Raw genomic sequence first — 24,651 nt, 5'->3', positions numbered from 1 at the left:
TTTTGCCCAATCATACAACTGTTTCGGTTCCGTAATTTTCACCGGGATTTTATCTCGCAAGCTTGCATGGTACGCATCTCTCTTTATAGCACCACCAATACCATCGCAGGCACCTTTCCCATGTGCAGAGGCAAAAAAGTGGCACTCGGCATCGATGCCAAAATCCTTTTTGTGAAATAGTAAATTTATAAAATTATACTTGTTTTTGTACTGTGAGGCCGCCCCGTCGGAAAAATAATAGATTTTCTTCACATTTCGTTTACCAAACTGTTTAATCAAATATTGAATCAATTTAGAATTGAACAACATGACTGCGGAACTGTCATGTTCCAATGCTTCAGAAATTATCATAAAATTCTTATGCTGTCCTACGCCGTTTTCTTTGTAATGTACAACGTAAGGATGTATTGTTGACTGCATTGTGTTCCAGTATTCTGATTGCACAGAATTTTGAACACGACACTAAATTTCGCATTTTGGTCACTTATTCGGACTAGATTTGTGAAAACACGACTATGGTTTTGTTTTCCGAAAGGGTTACAACAACGATTTGTATGTGGCATTATATTAGTCTATACTTAGTTTTGTACACATTAACGTACGCGGTTTACATAATATCACAGTTTTTATATTCACCGAAAAAAAAACACCACAGCAGTCGGAAGGAGACTGGACACAACTAATGACAATGTCGGCAAAACTGATCTTACGGAAGCATACCGCGTTGAGATGTGTCGGAAACACGGTTTTTCGCAAGCCGCCCGCGAGTCGCCATTTGTGTGTTCGTGCGTGTCCGCGTAAGTCGAAGCGCGCATTCTGGCGCATTTTTTTCCATACATAAATGCACAGATGTTTATTACGTTAATATCCTTAAAAAATTTTCATCCCAGAGGCGCAGAAATTAGTTAAATTTTTAATTCTTTATTAAAAAAAGTATTTACAACAACAAAACATCAAGTTTCGGAACAAAAATAACGTTTTTGGAAAATATCATCCTTTATCAGTCTGCAGTTGAAAAATCGTTGTAATCGGATACTTACTTTAGAAGAAATGTGATAATTATTCAAGCGCTGCAAAAAACTTCGATAGTTAATAAAAAAAAAACTATTTAGAATTTTACAACAAAATTTTCTGAGTGTGCTTCTGGATGATAGAACTCAGTCCTGGCTGAATTTCATCGCAAAATATTTACTTTGGTAATTTTGTGGCCCACTTGAGAAAGCCTTACCCATATAAATTACGTGTCACGTTGTTTGTCCGCGATGGACTCCTAAACTGCTAAACCGATTTTAATCAAATTTGCACACTGTTTGCAGTTTGATCTAACTTGAAAGATAGGATAGCGTTTATCTTAATTTATAGTCGCAATATTATTTTATTGCAAAATATTTGTTTATTATTTAATAGTCACAATTATCTGTTAGCTCTAAACGATTCTAACAGATGGCGGCATCTGTTGACTGGATTGAGTAAGTATTTAATTATCTGCTAGCTCTAAACGATTCTAATAGATGGCGGTATCTGCAAAAGTCACGTGTTACCCAAAATGGATGATAAAATGGAAATTTTCTTTAAAACATTTATCGAGAAAATGAAATAAAACGATGCCAGTAAAGGTAATGTCACTATTGATGCATTCGCAAAAGTCGTACCTAATTTTGACGGGGTATCTATTCCAATTCGGCAATGGATATCTAATTTTGACGAGAATGCTGAGGCTTATGAGTTGACAGCGAAACAGAAGTATGTCAATGCGCGAAATAAAATGAAGCGCACTGCAGCTTTGTTGTTGGAAACAATTACAGTCTCCAACTATAAATCGTTGTGTGAAGCGTTGATCGAGGAATTTGACAAACCACTAAGTAGCGCAGAGGTACATAAGCTATTAAGGCAACGTCGAAAACAAGCAACAGAAAACTTCCATGAATACGTGTTACAAATGCGGAAAATAGCAGCATTAGGTAAGGTTGATGACCAATCAATTATAACGTACATAGCTGATGGCGTTGAGTTGCGCAACGAACAAACGTATCTATTATATAGTGCTCGATCCTACAAAGAGTTGATCAAAGCATATGAGTTGGTGGAGCCTTTGGCAAAACACAGCGAAGCAAATAAACGTCGGCAGATAGGAAGCAGTCGTAAACAAGTAGATAAAAGTAGCAATGACGGCGAGCGTAAAAATCAACATTGCTTTAATTGCGGGTCGACACAGCACAAGAGGGCTGAATGCAAAGAAGACACGAAATGCTTTAAATGTAATGGCGCTGGCCATATGGCTAAGCAGTGCAAATGTTGTAAACGTAATATTCGACGAAAAACGCATGAAACAGCTGAAAATCAATAACAACAATGTGTCTTGTTTGGTGGACACTGGAGCAGACGTTTCGCTAATGCGTAAGAGTGTATATGCCCAAAAATGTAGCAATTGTGAACTGAGAAAAAGTTTTGCTAGACTGTATGGCTTAGGCAACGTCGCCGCCCATGTGTTAGGAGAATTTACAACACAAGTCGTTGTTGACGAGTTGAGTACACAACACACGTTTTTGGTTGTAAAAGATGGCAAAATAAATGTAGACGCAATTGTAGGGTATGATTTTTTGAAAAAATTTTTGGTAATATTAAATACCAAGGGGTATAATTTCTCACGATCACAAGATGGCACAAATGCAGGAGAAACTAGTTACAATGTTTTAAATGTTGTTCATAGCAGCAATGAGCTAGATGTGGATCCTAAATACAAAGAAGCAGTCAAACAGTTGATTGATAACTATAAGCCGAGTTTTATTCAATCAAACAGTCACATTAAATTAAATATTGTCCCGAAAAGCAACAATATTATTCTTCGCGAATCACCTAGCCGATTGTCAGTAATGGAAAGGGAGTTTGTACGTAAGCAAGTAGCTGAATGGCTGCAAAAAGGCATTATCCGTGAATCATGCTCAGAAATCGCTAGCAAGGTTGTGCTGGCAAAGAAAAAAGATGGAAGCTACAGATTGTGCGTGGACTTTCGTAAATTAAATTCCGTGGTTATGAAAGACAGGTTTCCAGTACCGATTGTCGAAGAGGTTCTTGAGAAAATGCAGGGTGCTAAATATTTTACCGTGATGGACCTTGCAAATGGATTTTTCCACGTCGAAGTCGAGGAGCAATGAAAAAAATACACTGCGTTTGTCACAAAAGAAGGTCTTTATGAATTTAACAGGGCTCCATTTGGCTTTTGTAATTCGCCCGCTGTTTTCATAAGATAGCAGAAGAACAATGCTTAGACAATATGCAAATGGTATTGAACCAAGCCCAGCAGTATGGTTTAGAAATTAAGTGGTCGAAATGCCAATTTTTGAAAAAGAGAGTCGCGTTTTTGGCACACGAAGTTGAGAATGAGCGTATCTGTCCGGGGAAAAGCAAAGTCAAAGCCGTCAAAAACTTTCCGATACCAAAAAACATTCGAGGCGTACAGGCTTTTTTGGGCTTAACCGGATATTTTCGCAAGTTTATCCGTAATTATGCTGGTATAGCTAGGCCCTTGACACAACTGTTAAGAAAAAACGAAGTATTTCAGATAAAAGAAGAAGAAATAAAGGTAATTGATGATTTGAAGTCGGCACTCATTGCAGAACCTGTACTGCAAATATATAAGCAGAACGCTGAGACACAGCTACACGTCGATGCGTCGAAACATGGGTTCGGGGCAACGCTGATACAGCTCCAGAACGGAGAATGGCATCCGGTTTTCTACTGGAGTAAAAAGACTTCTCCCCAAGAAGAAAAATTACACAGATATTTTCTTGAGGTAAAAGCAGCATACTTAGCCACAAAAAAGTTGCGTCACTACCTGATGGGTATACAGTTTACACTAGTCACAGATTGCGCGGCTTTCAAGCAGACAAATGCGAAAAAAGATATACCACGTGAAGTGGTTCAATGGTTGATGTACCTGCAAGATTTTGCATACAATATAGAGCACCGATCTGGCAGCAGAATGAAGCATGTGGATAGCTTAAGTCGATTTCCCGTAATGACAGTGACCTCAGAAGTTCAGGCCCAGATCGCAAGAGCTCAGAAGCACGACTCATATTTGACAGCTGTAGCAGAGATTCTTAAAGAAAAACCATATGAAAACTTTAAATTGAAAAATCAATTAGTTTATAAGCAAGTCGATGGGCAGGATGTATTGGCTATACCAAAGAGCATGGAGAACGAAATAATTAAAGAGACGCATAGATTTGGGCACATGGCTGGCCAAAAGACAATGCATGCTATACGACAGAGTTACTATTGTAAAGCAATGGCACGACAGTCGGTGGTTGAACGCGAAGCTGAGCGGTTGAAAGTAACAGGCTCTCATCCAATCGAATAATATACATACAAATAAATTCAAGATAATTACTTTGTGTAATAAAATATTACTATTAAAATAATAAAATGTTTCATTGTCAATATTATATAATAATAATATAATCTTAATCGGTCCACTAACTTGACAAATCAGAAGTGGGATGAACGACTACGCCTACAAAAAAAAACGAAAAATAAAATCATCGTACAACGCACAGGCAAAGTTTGTGAGTGTATGAGTACATTTTAAAACACACAACGGAGGGGAAAAGACAAACTTACAAAGCGCAACGTGCAAAGAAAAGCAGCACGCCGTGGTAAATTCCAGAATTCTCTCGAACGTTCTACGCAATCGAAGAAGGGAGACACATACATACGAATTGTGTTTGTGAACTCAACGTTAACGAATTCAGCGAAAGTACAACGCAAAACCTGCACGTAATTGCAAAACGGCGTAGTACTCCGACGATATAGATACACACATATTGCGCATCAACGGAAAATAATTTCCAAGGCCAACGCGCAATTGCAAAACGGCGTAGTACTCCGACGATATAGATACACACATATTGCGCATCAACGGAAAATAAATTTCAAAGGCCAACGAGCAACGAAGGCAAACGCGCAACGAAGGCAAACGTGCAACGAAGGCAAACGCGCAACGAAGGCAGACGCGCAGCGAAGGCAAACGTGCAACGAAGGTAAACGCGCAACGAAGGAAAACGCGCAACGAAGGCAGACGCGCAACGAAGGCTAACGCGCAACATTGCAGAACTGAGCAGTCAGCAGCGACAACAGCAACGAAGCAACGAAAATAAAGAGCTGCGCAGTTTGAGGGGAGAAAAATCGAGGCAGAGCAAAGATTTTCCAAGCAACGAAGAAGAAATACGGTAGTTGAATTTCACAACTAAACGCGTACGGATGGAAAAAAACTGGAGATAGCATCAAATAAATAAAATGATTAAATTATCAACATAAAGGGTCAGCCAGCTGAACCAGCTCCTACGAAACAACAACGCAACGGTGATAGGCACGAAAGCATGCAAGATAGCGAAGTTGCAGGAAATTTTGGACAGCGACGAAATTGATCCAGCAGAGTTGGAAGACGAAAATGATTTGCAAACACAAATCAATGGATTGAAGGAGGCGATGTCTACGTTAACTCTAGCCATTAGCACAATAAATTCAACACGAACCATCGATACCACCATCCAAACGCAACAGAATAATGAAAACACACGACCAACGCCACCAGTATTGAATTGTAGTAATGCGCAAAGTTCAACGACACATGGGATAATGTCAATACAGGATATGGTAGGGATTATGCCTGATTTTGATCCCATAAAAGATCTTACATCAGCGCAACAATTCATTATCAGAATCGAGCAGTTACGTGGTGCATACACTTGGCGTGAGGATTTAGTTCTCGTAGCAATTCAACACAAATTAAAGGGTATAGCAAAGCGATGTTTGGATTCCCAAGTTGTATTTTATAGTTGGGAACAATTCGTTAGTGCGTTTGAAAGGGATTTCCCGGTCAAATGCAATGCAGCTGAAACGCACAAAACACTAATAAAACGAAAGCGTAAAAATGGAGAGGACTACGTTGAATACTTTTACGCGATGCTAACAATGGGTCAGCAAGGTAGACTCGATGACAACTCGATCAATTCACACATCATAAGCGGTATCAACGACGTGGCACTAACCAGAAGTTTGGCAGCGATGAATTTTTCGACATGTAGTGAACTACTAATGGCACTGAAGAATTTGACAGCTATTACTGGAACTACAGCGGCAGCTCCACTTTATAATAATCCAGTGGTAAAAACGGAAGGTCAAAGTAACAGCAAGGCAATGGGACCGAAGTGCTTTAACTGCAACGAGTACGGGCACATTGCAAAGAAATGTCCACGACCACAACGCAAGCAGCGGTGCACGATCTGCTCCAAGGTTGGACATGAAGCAAAATTTTGTGCGAATAAGCCCACTGTAGTAAAAATTGTGTAACCAAACGACAACGTTGAAGCACCTCCTATAACAAAAACAGTGGTATTGAATGGAACGAATTTTGAGGCGTTCGTAGATACAGGCAGTGTTAGTTCATTGATTACGGCTAAGGCAGCAGAGGGTATGACAAGTTGCGAAGCAAGTAAACGATTCATCGGATTCGGAGGGTCAGAAGTTCAGGTTACGCGTAATGTGAAAGTAAATGCTCTGATAGACGACAAGCCCGTTCCAATTACGCTATATATTGTTAACGACTGCATGTTACCTTCGGACATATTACTAGGTCGTGATGTTTTGCAGAACAGCGAGTATCGTATGGTAATTAATAGCGGCGTTTTGCACATAGACGAAGTCAGTAGCGAAGCTTTCAACATACCCAACAGTTTAAATAGGGAGAGACGCGAAAAGTTACTGAATCTTTTAGATACTTTCCGTTGAAATTTGCTGAAGACATAGGTGAAATCGGGAAATGTAACAACGCTAAGATGAGTATTGAAGTGACGACTACGAAGCCAATCATTGGTAAACGATATCAGGTACCATTTTCTCAACGACCGATATTATCAGAAATTTTAAAGATATTACTGGATAACGACATTATCCGACCAAGCGAGTCCCCTCATGCGGTATCACTGTTATTGGTCAAAAAGGCAAACGGAGAGAATCGAATGTGCGTCAACTACCGCGCACTCAACGAGTTTACCATAAAGAAAAACTACATAATGCCTATAGTCGAGGAACAACTGTCGCGCTTGGCCGGAAATCGTTACTTTACAACGCTGGACGTGACGTCGGGGTATTACCAGATCCCGCTGGAGGAAAAATCGAAACCGTACACTGCATTCCTCACGCATGAAGGTTTGTACGAGCACAACGTAATGCCATTTGGGTTGGTGAATGCCCCAATGGTATTCCAAGAAACAAATGTCAATATAATTAAACGACTTCGAAACCGAAACAAGATTATTAATTACGTAGACAAGGTTATCATCGCTACAAAAGAGGAGCTGGAAGGATGCGATGTACTTCAAGAGTTCCTGGAGGCCATAAAACAAGTAAATTTAACACTCCGACCATCAAAGTGTACATTTTTGTCGAAAGTCGTCAACTTTTTGGGGCATACTATTGATAGTGAAGGCATACGACCAGGACCAGAGAAAACGAAATGCATCACCGAGTTTCCAACACCTAATTCAACGACAATGGTTCGACAGTTCCTGGGTCTTACTGGATTCTTCCGGAAGTTTGTGCCCAAGTACAGTGAGATTGCTCTTCCTCTGTCAGCATTGTTAAAGAAGAACGCAACATTCGTATGGGAAGCTCCGCAGGCATTGGCATTTCGGCGATTGAAGGAAATGGTAACCACAAAGCCAGTATTAACGTTGTTCGATCCTGGGAAGAATCATGAAGTTCACACCGATGCAAGCTCAATGGGTCTGGCTGGTGTGATGTTACAGGACGAGCCAGATAGGTTAAAAGCAGTATTTTACTTTAGACGAAAATGCAGCGAAGCCGAACAAAAATATGCGAGCTATGAATTGGAAGTGCTGCCAATCGTGGAGGCATTGCAAAGATTTCGTACTTATTTGTTGGGTCGAGTATTCAAGGTTGTCACCGACTGCAATGCTGTTGCAACAACGAAGGCTACAACACCATTGCCACCACGTATCTCCCGATGGTGGTTGAAGCTGCAGGAGTTCGATTTTACAACTCATCATCGAGCAGGGACAAAGATGGCACATGTAGACGGAATGAGTCGAGCACCAGTACTTCACCCAGGTAAAGTTAATACAGTCGCAGATCTTGTCTTGCAGGTATTCGAAAAGGGAAATCAAAGAAATCATCTGCAGCTTACGTGATGAGGATAAGATGAAGCGCGACGAGTATAAAGACTACACGCTACAAAAAGGGCGATTGTACCGAGACGTAGATGGGCGGAAGCAGTTGGTGGTACCAAAGGCAGTAAGATGGCGCATAACCAAATCCTACCATGACGATGCAGGACACTTCGCGCTAGAAAAGACGATAAAACGAATTCAAGAACATTTTTGGTTTCCACGCTTACGACGCTATGTAAAATCTCACATCGATGCTTGCCCTGAGTGTTGCCTTAACAAAGTCAAAGGAGGCAAACCAGAGGGTCAACTACACGTATTAGACGAGGTGATGCCGATTCCATTCAGATCTTTGCATTTGGACCATCTAGGGCCATTCCCCAAAAGAAGAAGAGTGATAACAGACAGAGGTACAGCTTTCACGTCTGCTGAGTTTACACGTTTCATTTCAGAAGAAGGCATTCAGCAGGTGAAAGTGGCGGTTCGAACTCCACGGGCAAATGAGCAGGCGGAACGTATCAATAAAACAGTTCTTGCCTCACTAAAATGTACAACAACGAATGACCGCGAGTGGGACATAGCATTACCTACTCTGCAGTGGAACATAAATTCGCAAAACAACGCAACCACCGGGTTCAGTCCAAATCAGTTGGTCTTCAACTTTAGTCCTCGTGAGGTATCCACCAATAGATTGATCCAAGCCAGCGAAGATGAGAATAGCAGCCCTAGTGATGTAGAGTACCGGCGACAAGAGGCGCATAAAGCGATGCAGAAAGCAAAGAAAGCATGGAAAGAGCGGTATGATAAGCGACACCAATCTCCAAGGCGCTATGAAGTAGGCGATCTAGTGGTAACAGAATATGTACCAACGACAAATGAGGTAACAATCGGCGTCCCAAGGGGAAACGGTCAGATCGAGAGAGTGAACCGCGTAATTATTTCTATTCTAGCAAAGATGTCAGCAAAAGAGCCGGATAAATGGTACAAATATACGTCACAAGTGCAACGCGCAATCAATTCTGACGTTCACTCTTCTACAAAGTTTACACCGTTTGAAGTGATGTTCGGTGAATGGATACGAAACGAAGCCGATATAGAGCTGCTAAGAGTACTCCAAGAAGAACTGCTGGTAGTCGCACAAAATGAGCGAAACCAAACCCGTCAGGAAGCCAGAAAACAAATACTTAAAGCGCAAGAAGTGTACAAATCCAACTAGGATCGAAAACGAAAAGGAGAGCATGGATATCAAATATCCGATTTAGTAGCCATCAAAGTCACACAGTTCGTAACAGGTAAAAAACTGGCCAGTAAATACATCGGCCCATACCAAGTAAGCAAAGTTAAGAGACATGGCAGATACGATGTGAAAAAAGTTGGGGACTTTCGAGGCCCAAGTCAAACATCAACTAGCGCAGATAATATGAAGCTATGGCGGTATTATGAGCACAATGAAGACGATCACGACGAAGAGTCATCTGAGGCATATGACAATCAGGATGACCGAGTGTAAGATGGCAGCCCTGAATCATGTTTAACACCCCTGTACGAAGAAGAAAAGAGTCAGTTGTCAGCATAACCTCAGCAGTAACAGTAGACATTTGGTACCTTCATTTTCAAATTAACTTTGTGATAAGTTTTCTTAATATTTGGTTACTATTTAGCAATAATAAAGACTATTCAAGCTTACATATATATGAAAAATTCGTACAAAGCTCCTCAAACTTTTTCAATAATTTTATTTTTTATTGTTTTTATTCAACCTCTATTGAAAATTATTTTACACTCCTCATTTCAATGTGCTATAATAGCACGCTTTTTAGTTTTTTCTCTTTTGATATTTCAATATTTTAATTATTATTTGCAGTCTAATAATGCCACCTAAAAAATCTAACCTCAACAACGCGCTGAGCAGAGAAGCACGACGCAAACGTGCTGAAAGAGCTCATCAATCGGCAGAACAAATCGCAACAAGAAATGCAGCTCAAAGTAGCAGGACAGCAGAGGGTCGTGCACAAGAATCTCAAGAACAGCATGACAAACGTCTGCGACACACTATTACAAGAACAAGAGCGGCACGAGAACGAAACATAGCTACAGCACGAGTACAAGCACGACAGAGACAGCGGACCAGCCGCTCATTAACACGTGCATCATTTGTTCGTCTTGCTTTCGAATATGCACCAGATATTAACTACTCTGCGCATTCAAAAATTGCTATCGGTGCAATGGATAAAGTATGTCAATATTGTCAGGCAATGAAATTTAAGAATGAATCACCCGGCATGTGCTATTCTATTTGTGTTAGCTAAAGACAGGTTAACCGAAAATATTGTACACCGATTAGTGCTAAATTAAATTGAATTCAAAGTATTTATAATTCAAAATAATAACAATTATTGATAAAGATTTAAAACTATCTGCCCTACCTACCTCATTTATAAGTTTAAGTATTACGTGTTACTTACTAACAACTTTGTAATATAGGTACTTATTTGTTACTAACTTGAATACAAAAAATAAAAAAAAAATTTAATTATTTCTTTTGTATTGATTTTTGCTCAATATCAACCGTGGTAGAAAATCAATCATGGGGGTTGCCATGTTTTTTTACAAATGGCATCTGTGTAAAAAAGCATGGTGGTCCCCATGATTGGTGTTCTCCTACCGTTTGCCTTGAATAGTTTACTACTATGTAATATAACAAAAACATTAGCCACTGCAACGCGTGGCTGGGTCTGCTAGTATATATATATAATATGGATCGTTATAAATACAAATCACTATTGGAAGTCAATCTGAAATTTTCGATGGATGATTTGGAGCTTAGTCCAGATTGGGTCTTCCAACAGGATAACGATCCAAAGCACACAGTATACATTGTGAACGATTGGCTGTTTTAACATGCTCTAAGGCAATTAAATACACCACCGCAAATCCCAGATTTGAATATTATTGAACATGGCTGGCTAATTTTAGATCGAAAAATTAGAAAAAAAGAGGTTGTCTGTAAAGTTGGTGTACTAATGATAGTTTAACGTGACAACGTCATAAGAAAATACTAATGGAATGGATATAAAGAAGGAGGAAAATTGAATCGCAATGGAATTGATCAAGTTAAATTTACACAAACGTGAAAAATTACGAAGCATTTATAAAATTCATGAAAGATATGTTCAATTTCGATTGTGCATCAGACGTTAATAAGTCAACAACACTAAGAGGCTCCATCATCGATTTGACTTTTTGAAGGCACATTACATTTGAAACACTACCTTCCATTTCCTACTTTTCCTATCATAGTCCTATTCTATCCTATAAATTAATAACAAAAACATTAAAACAACAGGTATTATTAAGAACTAGTCGTCACTAATTATAAATTTGGTAAGGATGTTGATGATACAATTGGTTTTATTTTAAATTTTTCAAGTAATTCAATTTAATAATCCTCATAGAGAAATGGTTCATTACCATGCACGCAGGAAGAAGGCATATGCAAATACAAATATGTGAATTTATATACATATGCGCATATACATATATATACATATATGCTGACTCAAGTAGGAGAGAGCCAGATGTCGAACGTTGCCGAACGCGTGGGTCTCTTTGTCGTTCGTTAGGCGCTCTCGCTTGCAGTTCAAGCAAGGTAACGCCGCATGAGCAAGATAACGCCGCATTTTTTGATGCGTGCAACCGGCTACATCGGATTATAAGACGTTCTCACGTCAAAATCCGATTTCAAGTGCTTCAGTACTCAAAGAACGACTAATAGAAGCTTGAAACAATATAACTTCTGCAGAGTTAACAAATTTAGTCACCTCAATGCCACGACGGCTTCAAGCTGTAATTGATGCTAATGGTGGACCAACTAAACACTAAGAAGCAATATTACTTAGAGTTAAGTGAAGTTTTTCACACTGGCGTAAGATATTTGTGTACTGTATGTAGACTTTTGTCAACGTTGCTTTCAGGTGTTTTTGCCATAGCTTTGCTATTTTATGTTAATGTATAAATTTTTTAAGTTTATAATGATTAGAAAAAGCTTTCAAATAAAACTGTGTAAACACATTTTTCAGTAAAGTTTTTGAAATTTCAATCCAGTGGAAATCGGGGGTGTATGTAGACTTTTGTCGGTCACTGTACAATATTTGACACTGCTCAGCACGTCGCGACTAAAAGTATCTTGGCCGCCGTGACTGCGTATACGAATGTATTTAACATTTTAGTTTTGGGCCACATACGTATGTTGAGGCATGAATTCGAAATTTTTTCGAAATTCAATATTTCAAAAAGTGTATTTTTTTTTTAACTTTTTCCAAATTAACAGGACACCTCAAACTTCAATTGAGCTGAATGCCCAGTAGCTAAAATGAGTTGGTTTTGAGTAATGAATTTTTGATTAAAACACCTGTTTCGCACTTTTTGTTTTTTGAAAAATAAAAAATTTTGAACTCCTTGTTTGCAATTGTTTCTACATGAAGTCGCCCGTGTCAGTAATTTTTGACTAAGTTATGAGCAATTAAAAAAAAAATTTTCTATAATATTTGCTTTCCATTTCAATTCAACCGGGCTATTTTCTTGTTCGCCCGAAAAAATTTTTTTTCACGATTTATCGGCAATTTTGTTTTTCGGCTCAAAATCGATTTTTTTAATTATATAAGAAAAATACGTGTCTCATTATTTTGACCAGAGAGCAATAGCCCCGTTGAATTGAAATGGAAAGCATCATACAAGCATACGTGTATGTATTTGCAGTCACAAATAAAATAAAGGTTTAAAATAAACAAACACTTATTTTATGTTGTATTTCAATTTATAGTTTGTATATTCGACGGCTTATTACGTATGTATGTATATACAGTTTGACAAGAATATCTTTGCATAGTGAAGAAAAATTTAAAATTTTAGCTTTGATCGAGAATTCCAACAACAATTAAAAAAGCAAACAAAAAATGTATACACACATTCCATTACTGTACTTGTCTACGACTATTAGGCGCCAACAGTTTTAAATAAACACACAAATTACAAAAACAACAACAAAAAAAGATGTTTACTCTATTTAAAAAGTGTCACAAAAATCTTAGCATAACTGATGAAAACAACAAAAAATGCGGGTTATGGGGTTAAATGGGGTTAATATTTTGTATGCCCTCCTTGGGCACCAATTACCGCTTGAAGACGATTTCGTATTGATTTAATTAGTTTCGGAATATAATATTCCAATGGTATTTCTCCCCACTCTTCTCTGATGAATCTTATTAATTCAGTTTTATTAGTTGGTGATCTTTTTCCTACTTTTTTTTTAAATGAACCCACAAATTTTCGGTTGGGTTAATGTCGGGACTTTGGGCGGGAGTATCAATAACTTTGGTGCAGTTGTAGAGTAACCAGGACCTGCATAAATAATATTTATGTTTGGGATCATTATTTCGATAGTGTATGTATTTAAATTGGTTCGAATTTTCCGGGTCAACAAAGCCGAATTTTCTAATACTGGAAGTCAATTCGTTTTTTAAAATATCAAGATATACTTCCTTGGCCATTATTTTGTCCAAAATTTTGTTTTCACCCACTCTTTTTGTTGATATACAGCCCCAAACCATTACTGACAGTTTTCCAAACTTTACGGTAGGGATAATATTTTTGTTTTGTAGTGCTGTGAGAGGCTTACGCCAAGCTCTCTGTGGCCCATCATGGTAGTAGAGCATCATTTTCCTCTCATCTGAGAAAATAACGTCATCCCAGAACTCTTTGGGAAGCGATATGTGCTCGGTAGCAAATTGCAATCTTTAATCAGCATTTTGTACTGATAAAAGGGGTTTTTTCATAACAAATCTTGAAAAATATTTGTGTTTTTGCAACACTTTTCGAACAGTTTCATGAGAAACTCTTAGCCCGTAGTCTTTTTCCACTTGAAGAGCTAATCCTCTTGTACTGCTTTGCGGGCTATTATAAATAGTTTTAAAAATTTTACGTTCAATTCGCTGCGTCACTTTTTTTGGTCTGCCTGTAGATCCTTTCAACTCAAGTCTTTCTTCATTTTCAGCACGGTTTACTATAGTATATACAGTTCTTATTCTGAGAGATAAGTTCGGCGATTTCTCTGGCTGATTTACCTTTGTATGTAGTGACACTAATTGAATCTCGATTTCCTGGCATTTTTTTTATTCAAATCTGAGATCAGTCGAAGCACTGAAGATAATCACTTTATAACTAAATAATTTCTTACCCCTTTCATATTCCATACCATTTGCCAAAAAAACCCAAATGAATGAAATTCGCAGAAAATAACTGAATTTTTTGTTGTTTTGATCAGTTATGCTAAGATTTTTTTGACACTTTTTAAATAGAATAAACATCTTTTTTGTTGTTGTTTTTGTATTGTGTGTGTTTATTTAATAACTGTTGGCGCCTAATAGTCGTAGACAAGTACAGTAATGGAATGTGTGTATAAATTTTTTGTTTGCTTTTTTATTTGTTGTTGGAATTCTCGATCAAAGCTAAAATTTTAAATTTTTCTTCACTATGCAAAGATATTCTTGACAAACTGTATGTATAGTGGTCACACAATTTATTCGTACATCCTGCGTAGTACGTAAACAAATTTAGCTTTGCGCAAAACATTTGCTGTGACAATATACATATTTCTTTTGGGTCACTGTAAGAATGTTACATTCGTTATGAATTGCCGGAAACAACATTCCCATTATTTAAACTCATACCGAATAGTTCCAAAGAAAGCAGGCAGACGTAGCAAAATGCTGCAAAACATTTATTCCTACACTTTCAGCTCATGATATTGTTGCTGCAAAAGTAACAGCAAAAATCGTTTGTGTTTTTACTAATATTGCTGAAAACGAAATAAGATTGGTTTTTCTTAGTTTTTATGGCCCTCCAAAAATTTGGCAAAAAGATATTACAGAACTGAATGAAAAAATCTTATTCCTAGCGTTAAGCATGGAGGAGGAAATGCAATGGCTTTGGGGAGCACAGCTGCATTTTGAGTAGGAAAGACATATGTAAAGGGTGGCGCAAAATTAACCATTCAACTTTTTACTAAAAAAAAAATTATTTTGAATGACGGAAATCTTTATTTTGACCCTTACGTGCTCCATTGCTTGTCTGTTTGTATGCTGCAGCTGTCTAGCTCACAAGTGTCAAATATGATTGCCGTAGGACGATATTTGCAAATATTATAAATCTTTCCATAATTGATTAATTTTGCGACACCTTTTACATATCGCTCATTTACTTCAATAGTGTCATAACTCAAAAAACAAAATTACTCAGGAGAGTAATTTATAGATTTCAGCTTTCTTTTGTGGGTTAAATAAAAGCTAAAGTCGCAGATTTTCTATGCAAACTAGTGATATGGCATATGTAGTATACATTATAGAAGAAAATTCGACCGAAATGAGCGATTTGCTACTTTTTCTTGAACAAAAACTTTTCTGCTTTGAATTATGTCATTCTTTCTGAAAAAATATAGAAATTTCTCCGTCATAAAGTAAATGTGTCATTATTGTTGAGAAATAAAATACAATATTTTTACATTTAGACATTTTATTTTCGAAGTTTTTTAACTAAAACATAAATAAATTAAATAAGGTTTTGAAAAGCACAGAGTTGGGTGACTCTCGTTGAACCTTCAAGATTTTCACTTCAGAGAGTTTAATTTCTCCCATATTCAATGGACCCATGTCATTAGAGAGTAATTTGATGTCAAAGAAGTCTCAATAAGACATTTCTTGCACTAAGAATGGGTGGCCTGTTTTCTTTGCTGATCGAATTATACTAATGAATGAGTCAGTGGTGTATACTGGACCACTTTTAAGGATTCGTTTAGTTGCTCTCTCAATACGGGAATGTGCTGAGTCACCTTCGTTTTGGGTATGGCCTTTGATGAGGTACTTGTGCGTGATGGACTTTATACCCAAGTAGCGAACGGCGTATAAATACAAGGCAACCATGAACTTGTTTTTCTGTTGTCCAGCACAATTATCGGAATAAGGAATTGTCACTATCTTCTGACAACGATGATGAAGAAAATGCGCAATTATTTTTGGATAACTACATTTCCATGTAAGCTAAAAAAAGTCGAAATTCGTCATTTATTACACTGTGTGACAAAAAAAAAAAATTAAATATACTTTTATGGAAACCTAGCACAACTTATGGCTATAGAAAAACTAAACAAAATGGTATAGCAGAAATTTCCAATACACCCCCAAAATCTCATTTTATGGTCATAAAACCGTTTTTCAGTAGGTTGATGTGAAGAATCACTCTTAACTTCGCCAATTTCCATCCGATTTCGAATTTGGTTTTTTAGTTCGAAAGAACAAAAACAAGCCTTTTTGACAGTGTGTTGACAATTTTTCTGAAATTCTGAAACTGACGAGACTGTAGACGGAAGTATTTGGAATTTTTTTATTTTTTCTCTATTTTTTCAACTTTGACATAATTTTTACGATATTATCCGATATTGAGGATTTTTTTTAGTACACTACTGTTATAGTAAATTTAATTTTGCGTCGAATGAGCTATATTTGACTGTAATTTTTTTTTTTTTTTTTTTTTTTTAAAAACACCTATTGGTGTATTTATTATATAGCAATCTAGCACAAATACTAATAAGCTATTTGAATTTGACTTAATTTGATACGGTTAAAATTACAAAGTACTTATCCTATGATATATGCACTTTTTGTTTCTGTAAATGTTTTGGTCACTACTTTTGTTTGTGACTGGTTTATTTATTATGTATTGTTTATAGATAGTTCACTATTTTTTACACAAGTTCAAATGGTTTCACTCGTTTTAATCTTCTGGTTAAGTCATCGTTTTCGAGGAGCTGGAGGGCCTCAATGTTGACATGTTGTTGAAGTCGTTGTTCATGACTTTGCGCAAACTTTTTGATAACGTTGTCGACAATTTGAACATCCAAATCCTTATGTAAATTGTCATTTCTGATGTACCACGGAGCATTAACAACAGCACGGAGCACTTTATTTTGAAATCGTTGAATGATCATTCTGTTGCTTTGACTGGTACATCCCCAGAGCTGAATACCATAAGTCCAGATTGGCTTAAGGACTTGCTGATACAAGAGCAGCTTGTTGTATGTTGACAAGGCAGAATGTTTACCCAATAGCCAGTACATCTTTCTGTACTTCATTTTCAACTCTTCTTGTTTTTTCTTGACATGCGGTTTCCACCTGAGTTTTGCGTCAAGGGTCATGCCAAGATATTTCGCTGAATTCTCGTACGGAATGATTTGTTGATTGATGTATACTGGTTTATGGTCGATTCTTTTATTAGTGAAGTCGACGTGCACAGATTTGAGTTGAGTTTTATACGCCATTTGACTGTCCAGCGCTATATCTCAGTAATGGCTGTTTGTAATTTTTCTGTTGATTCAATGTTGTTTTCACCAGTGGCCATTATTGCAGTGTCATCAGCAAACGTAGCAACGGTATTATTTGTAAATGTAGGGATATCACTAGTGTATAGGAGATATAGGATTGGTCCTAGTACACTTCCTTGTGGTACTCCCGCTTGAATTTTTTTCAGGTCAGAATAGGTGTCTTCTTATTTTATTCTGAAGTAACGTTCTGTTATGTATGATTTTAAAATTTTTGAGTATTGAGCAGGAAGAAGTATTTGTAATTTATGATTTAATCCTTCATGCCAAACCTTGTCAAAAGCTTGTGCAACATCCAGAAATATTGTCGAACAAACTTTTTTTTCTTCTATCGCCTTTTCAATTATGTCGGTGATTCGGTGTACCTGATCAATTGTAGAGTGCTGATTTCGGAAACCAAACTGATGATCAGGAATGAGGTGTTTCTCTTCGATGATTGGTTTTAACCTTTTCAAGAGAAGTTTCTCGAACAACTTTGACATAATCGGCAGCAATGATATTGGTCGATATGAGGTTGTTTCATGTGGCGGCTTCCCTGGCTTTGGTATCATTATAACTTCGGCAACTTTCCAAAGTTGTGGAACATATTGTAACCGAAGTGATGCATTAATTATGTTGGTTATTTTCATTAATGTTTTTTTTGGAAGTTCTTTTAGTATTTGGCCAGTGATAAGATCAAAGCCAGGTGCTTTCTTAGGGTTGATATTACTCTTGATCTCTTTTTTGACTTCAGCCGGAGTGACGAATGGTATTATCCCGTCCATTTGTTCTGCAATGTATGGTAAGGGATTAATGTCATTAGCTGCATTTGGTTGAAATATGTTTTCAAGATGATTTGCAAATATTGTTGCTTTTTGCTCATTATTTCTGGCCCAGCTTCCATCCACATTTTTAATTGGAGGTGTTTGTATGATTGGTCTCTTTAGATTTTTTGTAGTCTTCCAAAGCGAATATTCAGTACTGGAGTCGTTAGTAAGCTCACGAAGAAAGTCACTAATAGAGTCATTTTTTAACTGTCTAATTTCATTTGTTAATTGTGATGTTAAATTATTCAGTATTGTTTTATCCCGCGGGTTTCTGGTTTGATGCCATTTTTTTCTCGCTTTTCTTTTTTCTGAAATAAGCTCTACTATTTCTTTAGGATAGCAATTGCCTTTCAGTTTTCTTTTGACTTCAGGTGTATTTTCCCATGCTGAATACTGTATATCGTTGACTAGTTTTTCCACCTCAAGGTCCAGTTGTTCTTCGGTTTGTAGTGGAACCGCTAGTTCAATTCTATTTTCCAATGTTATTCTAAAGCTTTCCCAGTCCGTTTTTTTGTTGACTAAAGTTGGATTTGTTGGCTTAGAAATTATAGTTTCGCTTAGTGTTAATACTATTGTCGAATGGTCTGAGTTTAACTCTAAGATTTCATCTATTTGCATATAATTACTTCCTAGGTTTTTGGTGACGAAAAAGTCTATTAGATCTGGAACTTTGTCAGGATCAGTGGGCCAGTAGGTGGGCTTTCCTGTAGAAATTACGTCACACTTGTATGTTTGTATTGCATTTAGCAATTCTTTTCCTTTTGTTGTTGTGAGTCTCGATCCCCAATGTGTGTGTTTAGCGTTATAATCACCACCTATGATGAATCGATTTCCAACAGCTCTGAATAGTTCAAAGTAACATTCTTGTTTGATATTGTGTTTTGGGGGACTATATAAGCTAGCTATGGTAATATTTTGATTTTTAGTTTTAATACTTAACATAGTTGCTTGTATATCTTCTGCTTGAAATTTGTTTTCTTCGTGATTATATATATTTTCTTTTATAATTATTGCACTTCCACCCTTTGCAGTATTTTCTGGGTGAATTGTGTGATATGTTTTATAACCTCGAAATTTAATGTACGATTGATTAGTTAGATGTGTTTCTGATATTAGGCACACATCTACTTTATTTATGTCTAGGATTGCTTGTAACTCAGCTTGACGTTTAAGCAGTCCATTTGCATTCCATGACATAATTTTAATTGTATTGGCCATTATCTCCTTTTAGGTTTGGAAGTAGTTTTTTTGTTACTACTTTCCAATTTGATCACTCTCTCATTCATGTTTGAAAATGATTTTTCAAGTATAGTCATTTTGTTCAGAATGAGTTGTAGACTTTGGCTGATATTATAGTTTTGATTGTCAGTCACATTTTTTTCTGCTGTATTCATCTTAGTGACAGCAGCATATGACAATTTATTTTGTGTGCCCTTAATTTTATTTTCAGTTTGCATAACTGGGGCTTGCTTAAGGATAATTTTATTGGCTTTATTATTACTATTAGTTTTAGGTTTTTGGATCTTGCTGTTTCTCACTTTTTGCAACTCTTTTGCTACAATACATCCTCTGTAGTTGGCCGGATGATCTCCTCCGCAGTGAACACATTTTGGCGCTTGTTCTTTTGTTTTGTTGCATTCTTGTGTATGATGTCGACCAGCACATTTAACGCATCTAGCTGGTTTGCTGCAATATTTATTGGTATGCCCATATGTTTGGCAATTTTTGCATTGCGGGACAAGTTTAGTTCCCTTAATCGGCACAATTTCTACTTGACAGCCTAGTATATTTGTGATTTTGTATATTCTCTCAATATCTTCATTATTTTCAAAAAACAACATGAACATATTAAGAGGAGTTTTTTTCTTCCATGCTAGCTTATTTACTGCTGCCTTTATTTTATATCCTTTGCATATCAGATCTTTCATTATATTTTCTGGGTTGCAAGTGTGATGCAAATTTTTTGCCATAACTCTAATCACACTAGTTTGTTTATTTTCATAAGAGTGGAATGAGTTTCCATTTCTGTTTAATGTTCCAACTACTATTCTGTATGCTTCAGAATCTATGAAATTGATTTTTACAGTTGTATCATTAATAATTTTTGTTTGAAATGCATCTGCATTTATTGTGGATATTAATTGATTGTAGAGAACTTCATATGATGTGATATCCTCCAGTATAATAGGTGGTGGCATCGGTTCTTTTTTATTTTCTTTGATATTAGTTTGGCTGTTTTTGTTTTTATTTTTATTTTTGGGAGTGGCTGGAGAGGGTGTTGTATTCATTTTCCTTTTTTTGGTTTTATGCTTAACCCTTATCCACTCAGTTTCTTTAGCCAGCTCATCCTCATCTGTATGATACTCAATATTTTCGCCATTAACATGGGTTGGTGTACTTGGTCTTGATGAAGCAGGGGTTGCTGATCTTGTAGCAATCAAAAAGGGAGTACCTGGTCTCCCTTTTAATAGATTTGCCTTCAGTTCATCTATTTCTATTTTGTTTTTGTAAATCCGATGTGAAAGCATTCAATCGGATGATTTCATTGTTTGCAATTTGCCATCCATTGGTAGCATATTGCCATTGATTGTATAGTTGTTGTTCATTTTGGCTGCGCTGATAATTCTCTTGAAACAGCGCTTGGTGAAAAGTGTTGCAATTGTAATTGAATTAAAATTAAAAGAGTTGTGTGAGTTTTAAGATTTTATTTTTTTTTTGTACTAATTTGGTATGTAGGTATAACTTACGCTAAATGGGAATAAGGGCGCGTTTCGAAGCATGAAAATGATAACAAGTGTCATTATAAACACATAATATTTATTGGAGTATTGTGCAGTGGAGCACTGTACGGTATGGTACGGTGCGGTACGGTGCAGTACACAACGGAACTGGTTCCAAACTTAAAAATGCATTGGAAACGGCCCCTTGGAGTTTAGTATGGTACGGTACATTTGTCATTCTCTTCATCAGTTTTGAATACTTCTCTGTAAGAAATTCGATCATCATCATTCATCTCAAGTCGTCATCAACTAAATTCCATTGTTTAAATCGAGAAGCGAGCGTTTCAGATTGTCTTCCCGATAGAAGTAAATCACGAGAAAAATCCTGAAAATCTGAATTTGATACAATGTGTCGTTCTGAAGACTTAGAACCAGACGGAAAGTACTCTTCATCATCAGGTTTATTGTTATCAGTTTGATCATCATCAGCAATGAGTTGAACTTCCTTCAGTTCCTGCAGTTGAGTCAATCATGTCGTCCAAGACTACGGGGTTCTTAACAGTTGCAACATCAGCATACTTTATGTGCTTTCGAGCTTTATAATGATGACCGTTTACGTCCGTTTTATAAAAGTAACAATCATCTAGTTTATGATAAGGCTGATGATGCCACATCATCGGAGAATATTGAGAAATTCGACTTTTCTGGCAACGTTTTGATTTATATCTCTTGAATTTCAATGAAACAAATAATAAAACTTTGACGTTTTAATAAGGTTAAATTATAATAACAAACTTCTTTTGTAAATCAATGTACAGTGTGAACTTTGGTACACTTGGGAGCTTTTCCATATTTCTACTAAAAAAAATGTGCTATAATATGTCAGATATTTTCGTAAGTTCTAACCAGTTCTGTTGTATGCAATACAATGTACTCTTATGTATACATATATACTCCAATAAATATTACGTGTCTATAATAACGCATCAAAACACGTCCTTATTCCCATTTAGCGTATGTTATACCTACATTCCAAATTAGTAAAAAAAAAACAAATAAAATCTTAAAACTCACACAACTCTTTTAATTTTAATTCAATTACAGTCAAATATAGCTCATTCGACGCAAAATTAAATTTACTATAACAGTAGTGTACTAAAAAAAATCCTCAATATCGGATAATATCGTAAAAATTATGTCAAAGTTGAAAAAATAGAGAAAAAATAAAAAAATTCCAAATACTTCCGTCTACAGTCTCGTCAGTTGTCATTTCAGAAAAATTGTCAACACACTGTCAAAAAGGCTTGTTTTTGTTCTTTCGAACTAAAAAAACAAATTCGAAATCGGATGGAAATTGGCGAAGTTAGGAGTGATTCTTCACATCAACCTACTGAAAATCGGTTTTATGGCCATAAAACGAGATTTTGGGGGTGTATTGGAAATTTCTCCTATACCATTTTTCTTAGTTTTACTATACCTACAAAATGTACTAGGTCTCCATAAAAGTATAAAATCACTGTCGCACAGTGTTATCAGCAATAGCCTATCATTTTGCGTTATTAAAAGGTGTTTTACATTAAAGCGGATACAATTTTCGTAAATAATGACATATTTTTTATTAAAACAAAATCGCTATTTCTACAGAGCCCATTTTTTCACGAAAAAAACGTCACAAAACAAAATATCTAATTACGCAATTAATTTGTTTTCAACAACAACGTCACATATTGTATTCCGCAAATTATGAGGAACTAACATTTTTCAGAAGTACAGTCACAACGCGAAATAATATAGTTTACATGAAAATTAGCAACACGAAAAATATAACTACCTTTTCAGATAAATCGCTGTAATTCAAAATATATCGTTTTTTCGGAAAAATAATAATGTGTCGATGCCGAATAACGCGTCAACGATATTCCGAATATTGTACTTACAAAAATATTACTTACAAATACCTTCATAGCCGGAAAAGCAGTAGCATTCGCAGCGCGATGGCCGTTTTGCCACACGAATTCTAAAATGTTCTAAAACAAAAGAAAAGCACAGGGCACTCACTTCATGCCTCAACATCCCTATGACATCTAAAGCTCAAATTTTAAAATACAAAAACCAAACACATTAGTAGATGTAGTCACAGCGGCCATGATTCTTCTAGTCGCGACGTTCTGAACAGTATCAAATTTGCTTATCACAACAAAAGCAAATTCATTAATAAGTTCAAGCTCTAAGAGCAAAGAATTTGCATTCGTAAAACGAACGCACTGGACCCGCTTGAGCCGCCCATATGCCAATTTTTCTCAACGATGACACAAATTTGCATCTAAAATTGAAGTAATCAAATCAAAATAGTCAATACTGGAATATTTCTTACAGAAATATTTGTCAATATTTGGTGAATATTGAATTTTTGTAATGTTGAATGGCCGCGGTTCCGTATATATGTATGTACCCTTATATGTATGTAAACTAAAGTTATAACGCGGGTGAGCGTTAAAAAAATAAAACGCTTGCTTCCAAAGTATAACTTGAAGTGATTCTTTTAATCTTACGTTATTTCTTTTATACCAAATTTTTGCTTACTCTATACTTAACAAATAATTGTTTATGTTTACACTAAATCTTTCACTACTGGATGAGCTTATTTCATCATCCTCTAATTTGTGCTTATGCTAGCTTTAAAAGTACTTGACAAATAATTGTTTATGTTTATAAATTTGTGCTTATGCTAGCTTTAAAAAGTACTTGACAAATAATTGTTTATATTTATAAATTTGTGCTTATGCTAGCTTTAAAAAGTATTGCTTATTGTAATTCTATCCTTAACAAATAATTGTTTATATTTACAGTAAATATTTCACTATTGGATGAGTTTATTTCATCATCCAATTAGTGCTTATGCTAGCTTTAAGAAGTATTGCTTACTCTAACTTTTTGTATATATTTGCCGTTATGCGGCTTACCAGAGTAGGGTATTAACTCCCCCTCCTCTAAATCGAAACGTCCCGTCTTCGAATATATATCGGTGATATTCCGAATCGTCAAATCAATATCACTCATTAACATTTCTTTTATATTTTTACTTCTTAATGCTTTTTTGACATATATTTTCTTTATTAATTTATAAACTGTATAAAAAGACAATGACACTATCAATACTGTGGTAAGTGACCACCAAATCGGTTTTTCTTGAATTTCCTGTTTTATTTTATTTAATACATTCGAATTTTCAAATTTTAAGTATTCATTTGTAGATTCAACATACTCAGTTATTTCAAAGTTATTAATATAATTAATTTTTACATAATTCCAAATTTTTTCATCAATATTTTCATATGTAACATTATCAATTATAGTATAATTCTTAAAAACTATTAAATAAACTCCATCTAATGTGCGTTCATCAATTACATGCGTTCCAGAAAACTGTTTTATTTCTTCTATTTCTTTATTTTTCTCTTTTAATTTTTTGCATTTGGTTCTTGCTTTATTCAAAATTTTCGACAAAC

General features: G+C 36.1%; 1 protein-coding gene across 2 annotated transcripts in view; it reads left to right on the top strand.

Annotated features, from left to right (window-relative positions):
• Positions 1-10,722, top strand: part of LOC129249930 (uncharacterized) — a 40,047-nt gene extending 29,325 nt beyond the window's left edge. For both annotated transcript variants that reach the window (XM_054889598.1, XM_054889596.1), the window contains one exon: positions 10,051-10,722. In XM_054889598.1, coding sequence (XP_054745573.1) covers positions 10,058-10,495 — 438 coding nt within the window. In that variant the 5' untranslated portion in view covers positions 10,051-10,057 and the 3' untranslated portion in view covers positions 10,496-10,722. The remainder of the gene's footprint in view (positions 1-10,050) is intronic.
• The last annotated feature ends 13,929 nt before the right edge of the window (positions 10,723-24,651 follow it).

This window comes from Anastrepha obliqua, chromosome 6, assembly GCF_027943255.1.
Source record: "Anastrepha obliqua isolate idAnaObli1 chromosome 6, idAnaObli1_1.0, whole genome shotgun sequence".
Classification (NCBI taxonomy): domain Eukaryota; kingdom Metazoa; phylum Arthropoda; class Insecta; order Diptera; family Tephritidae; genus Anastrepha; species Anastrepha obliqua.
The sequence above is the reverse complement of the archived record's forward strand: the minus strand, read 5'-3'. Positions and strand labels throughout refer to the sequence as shown.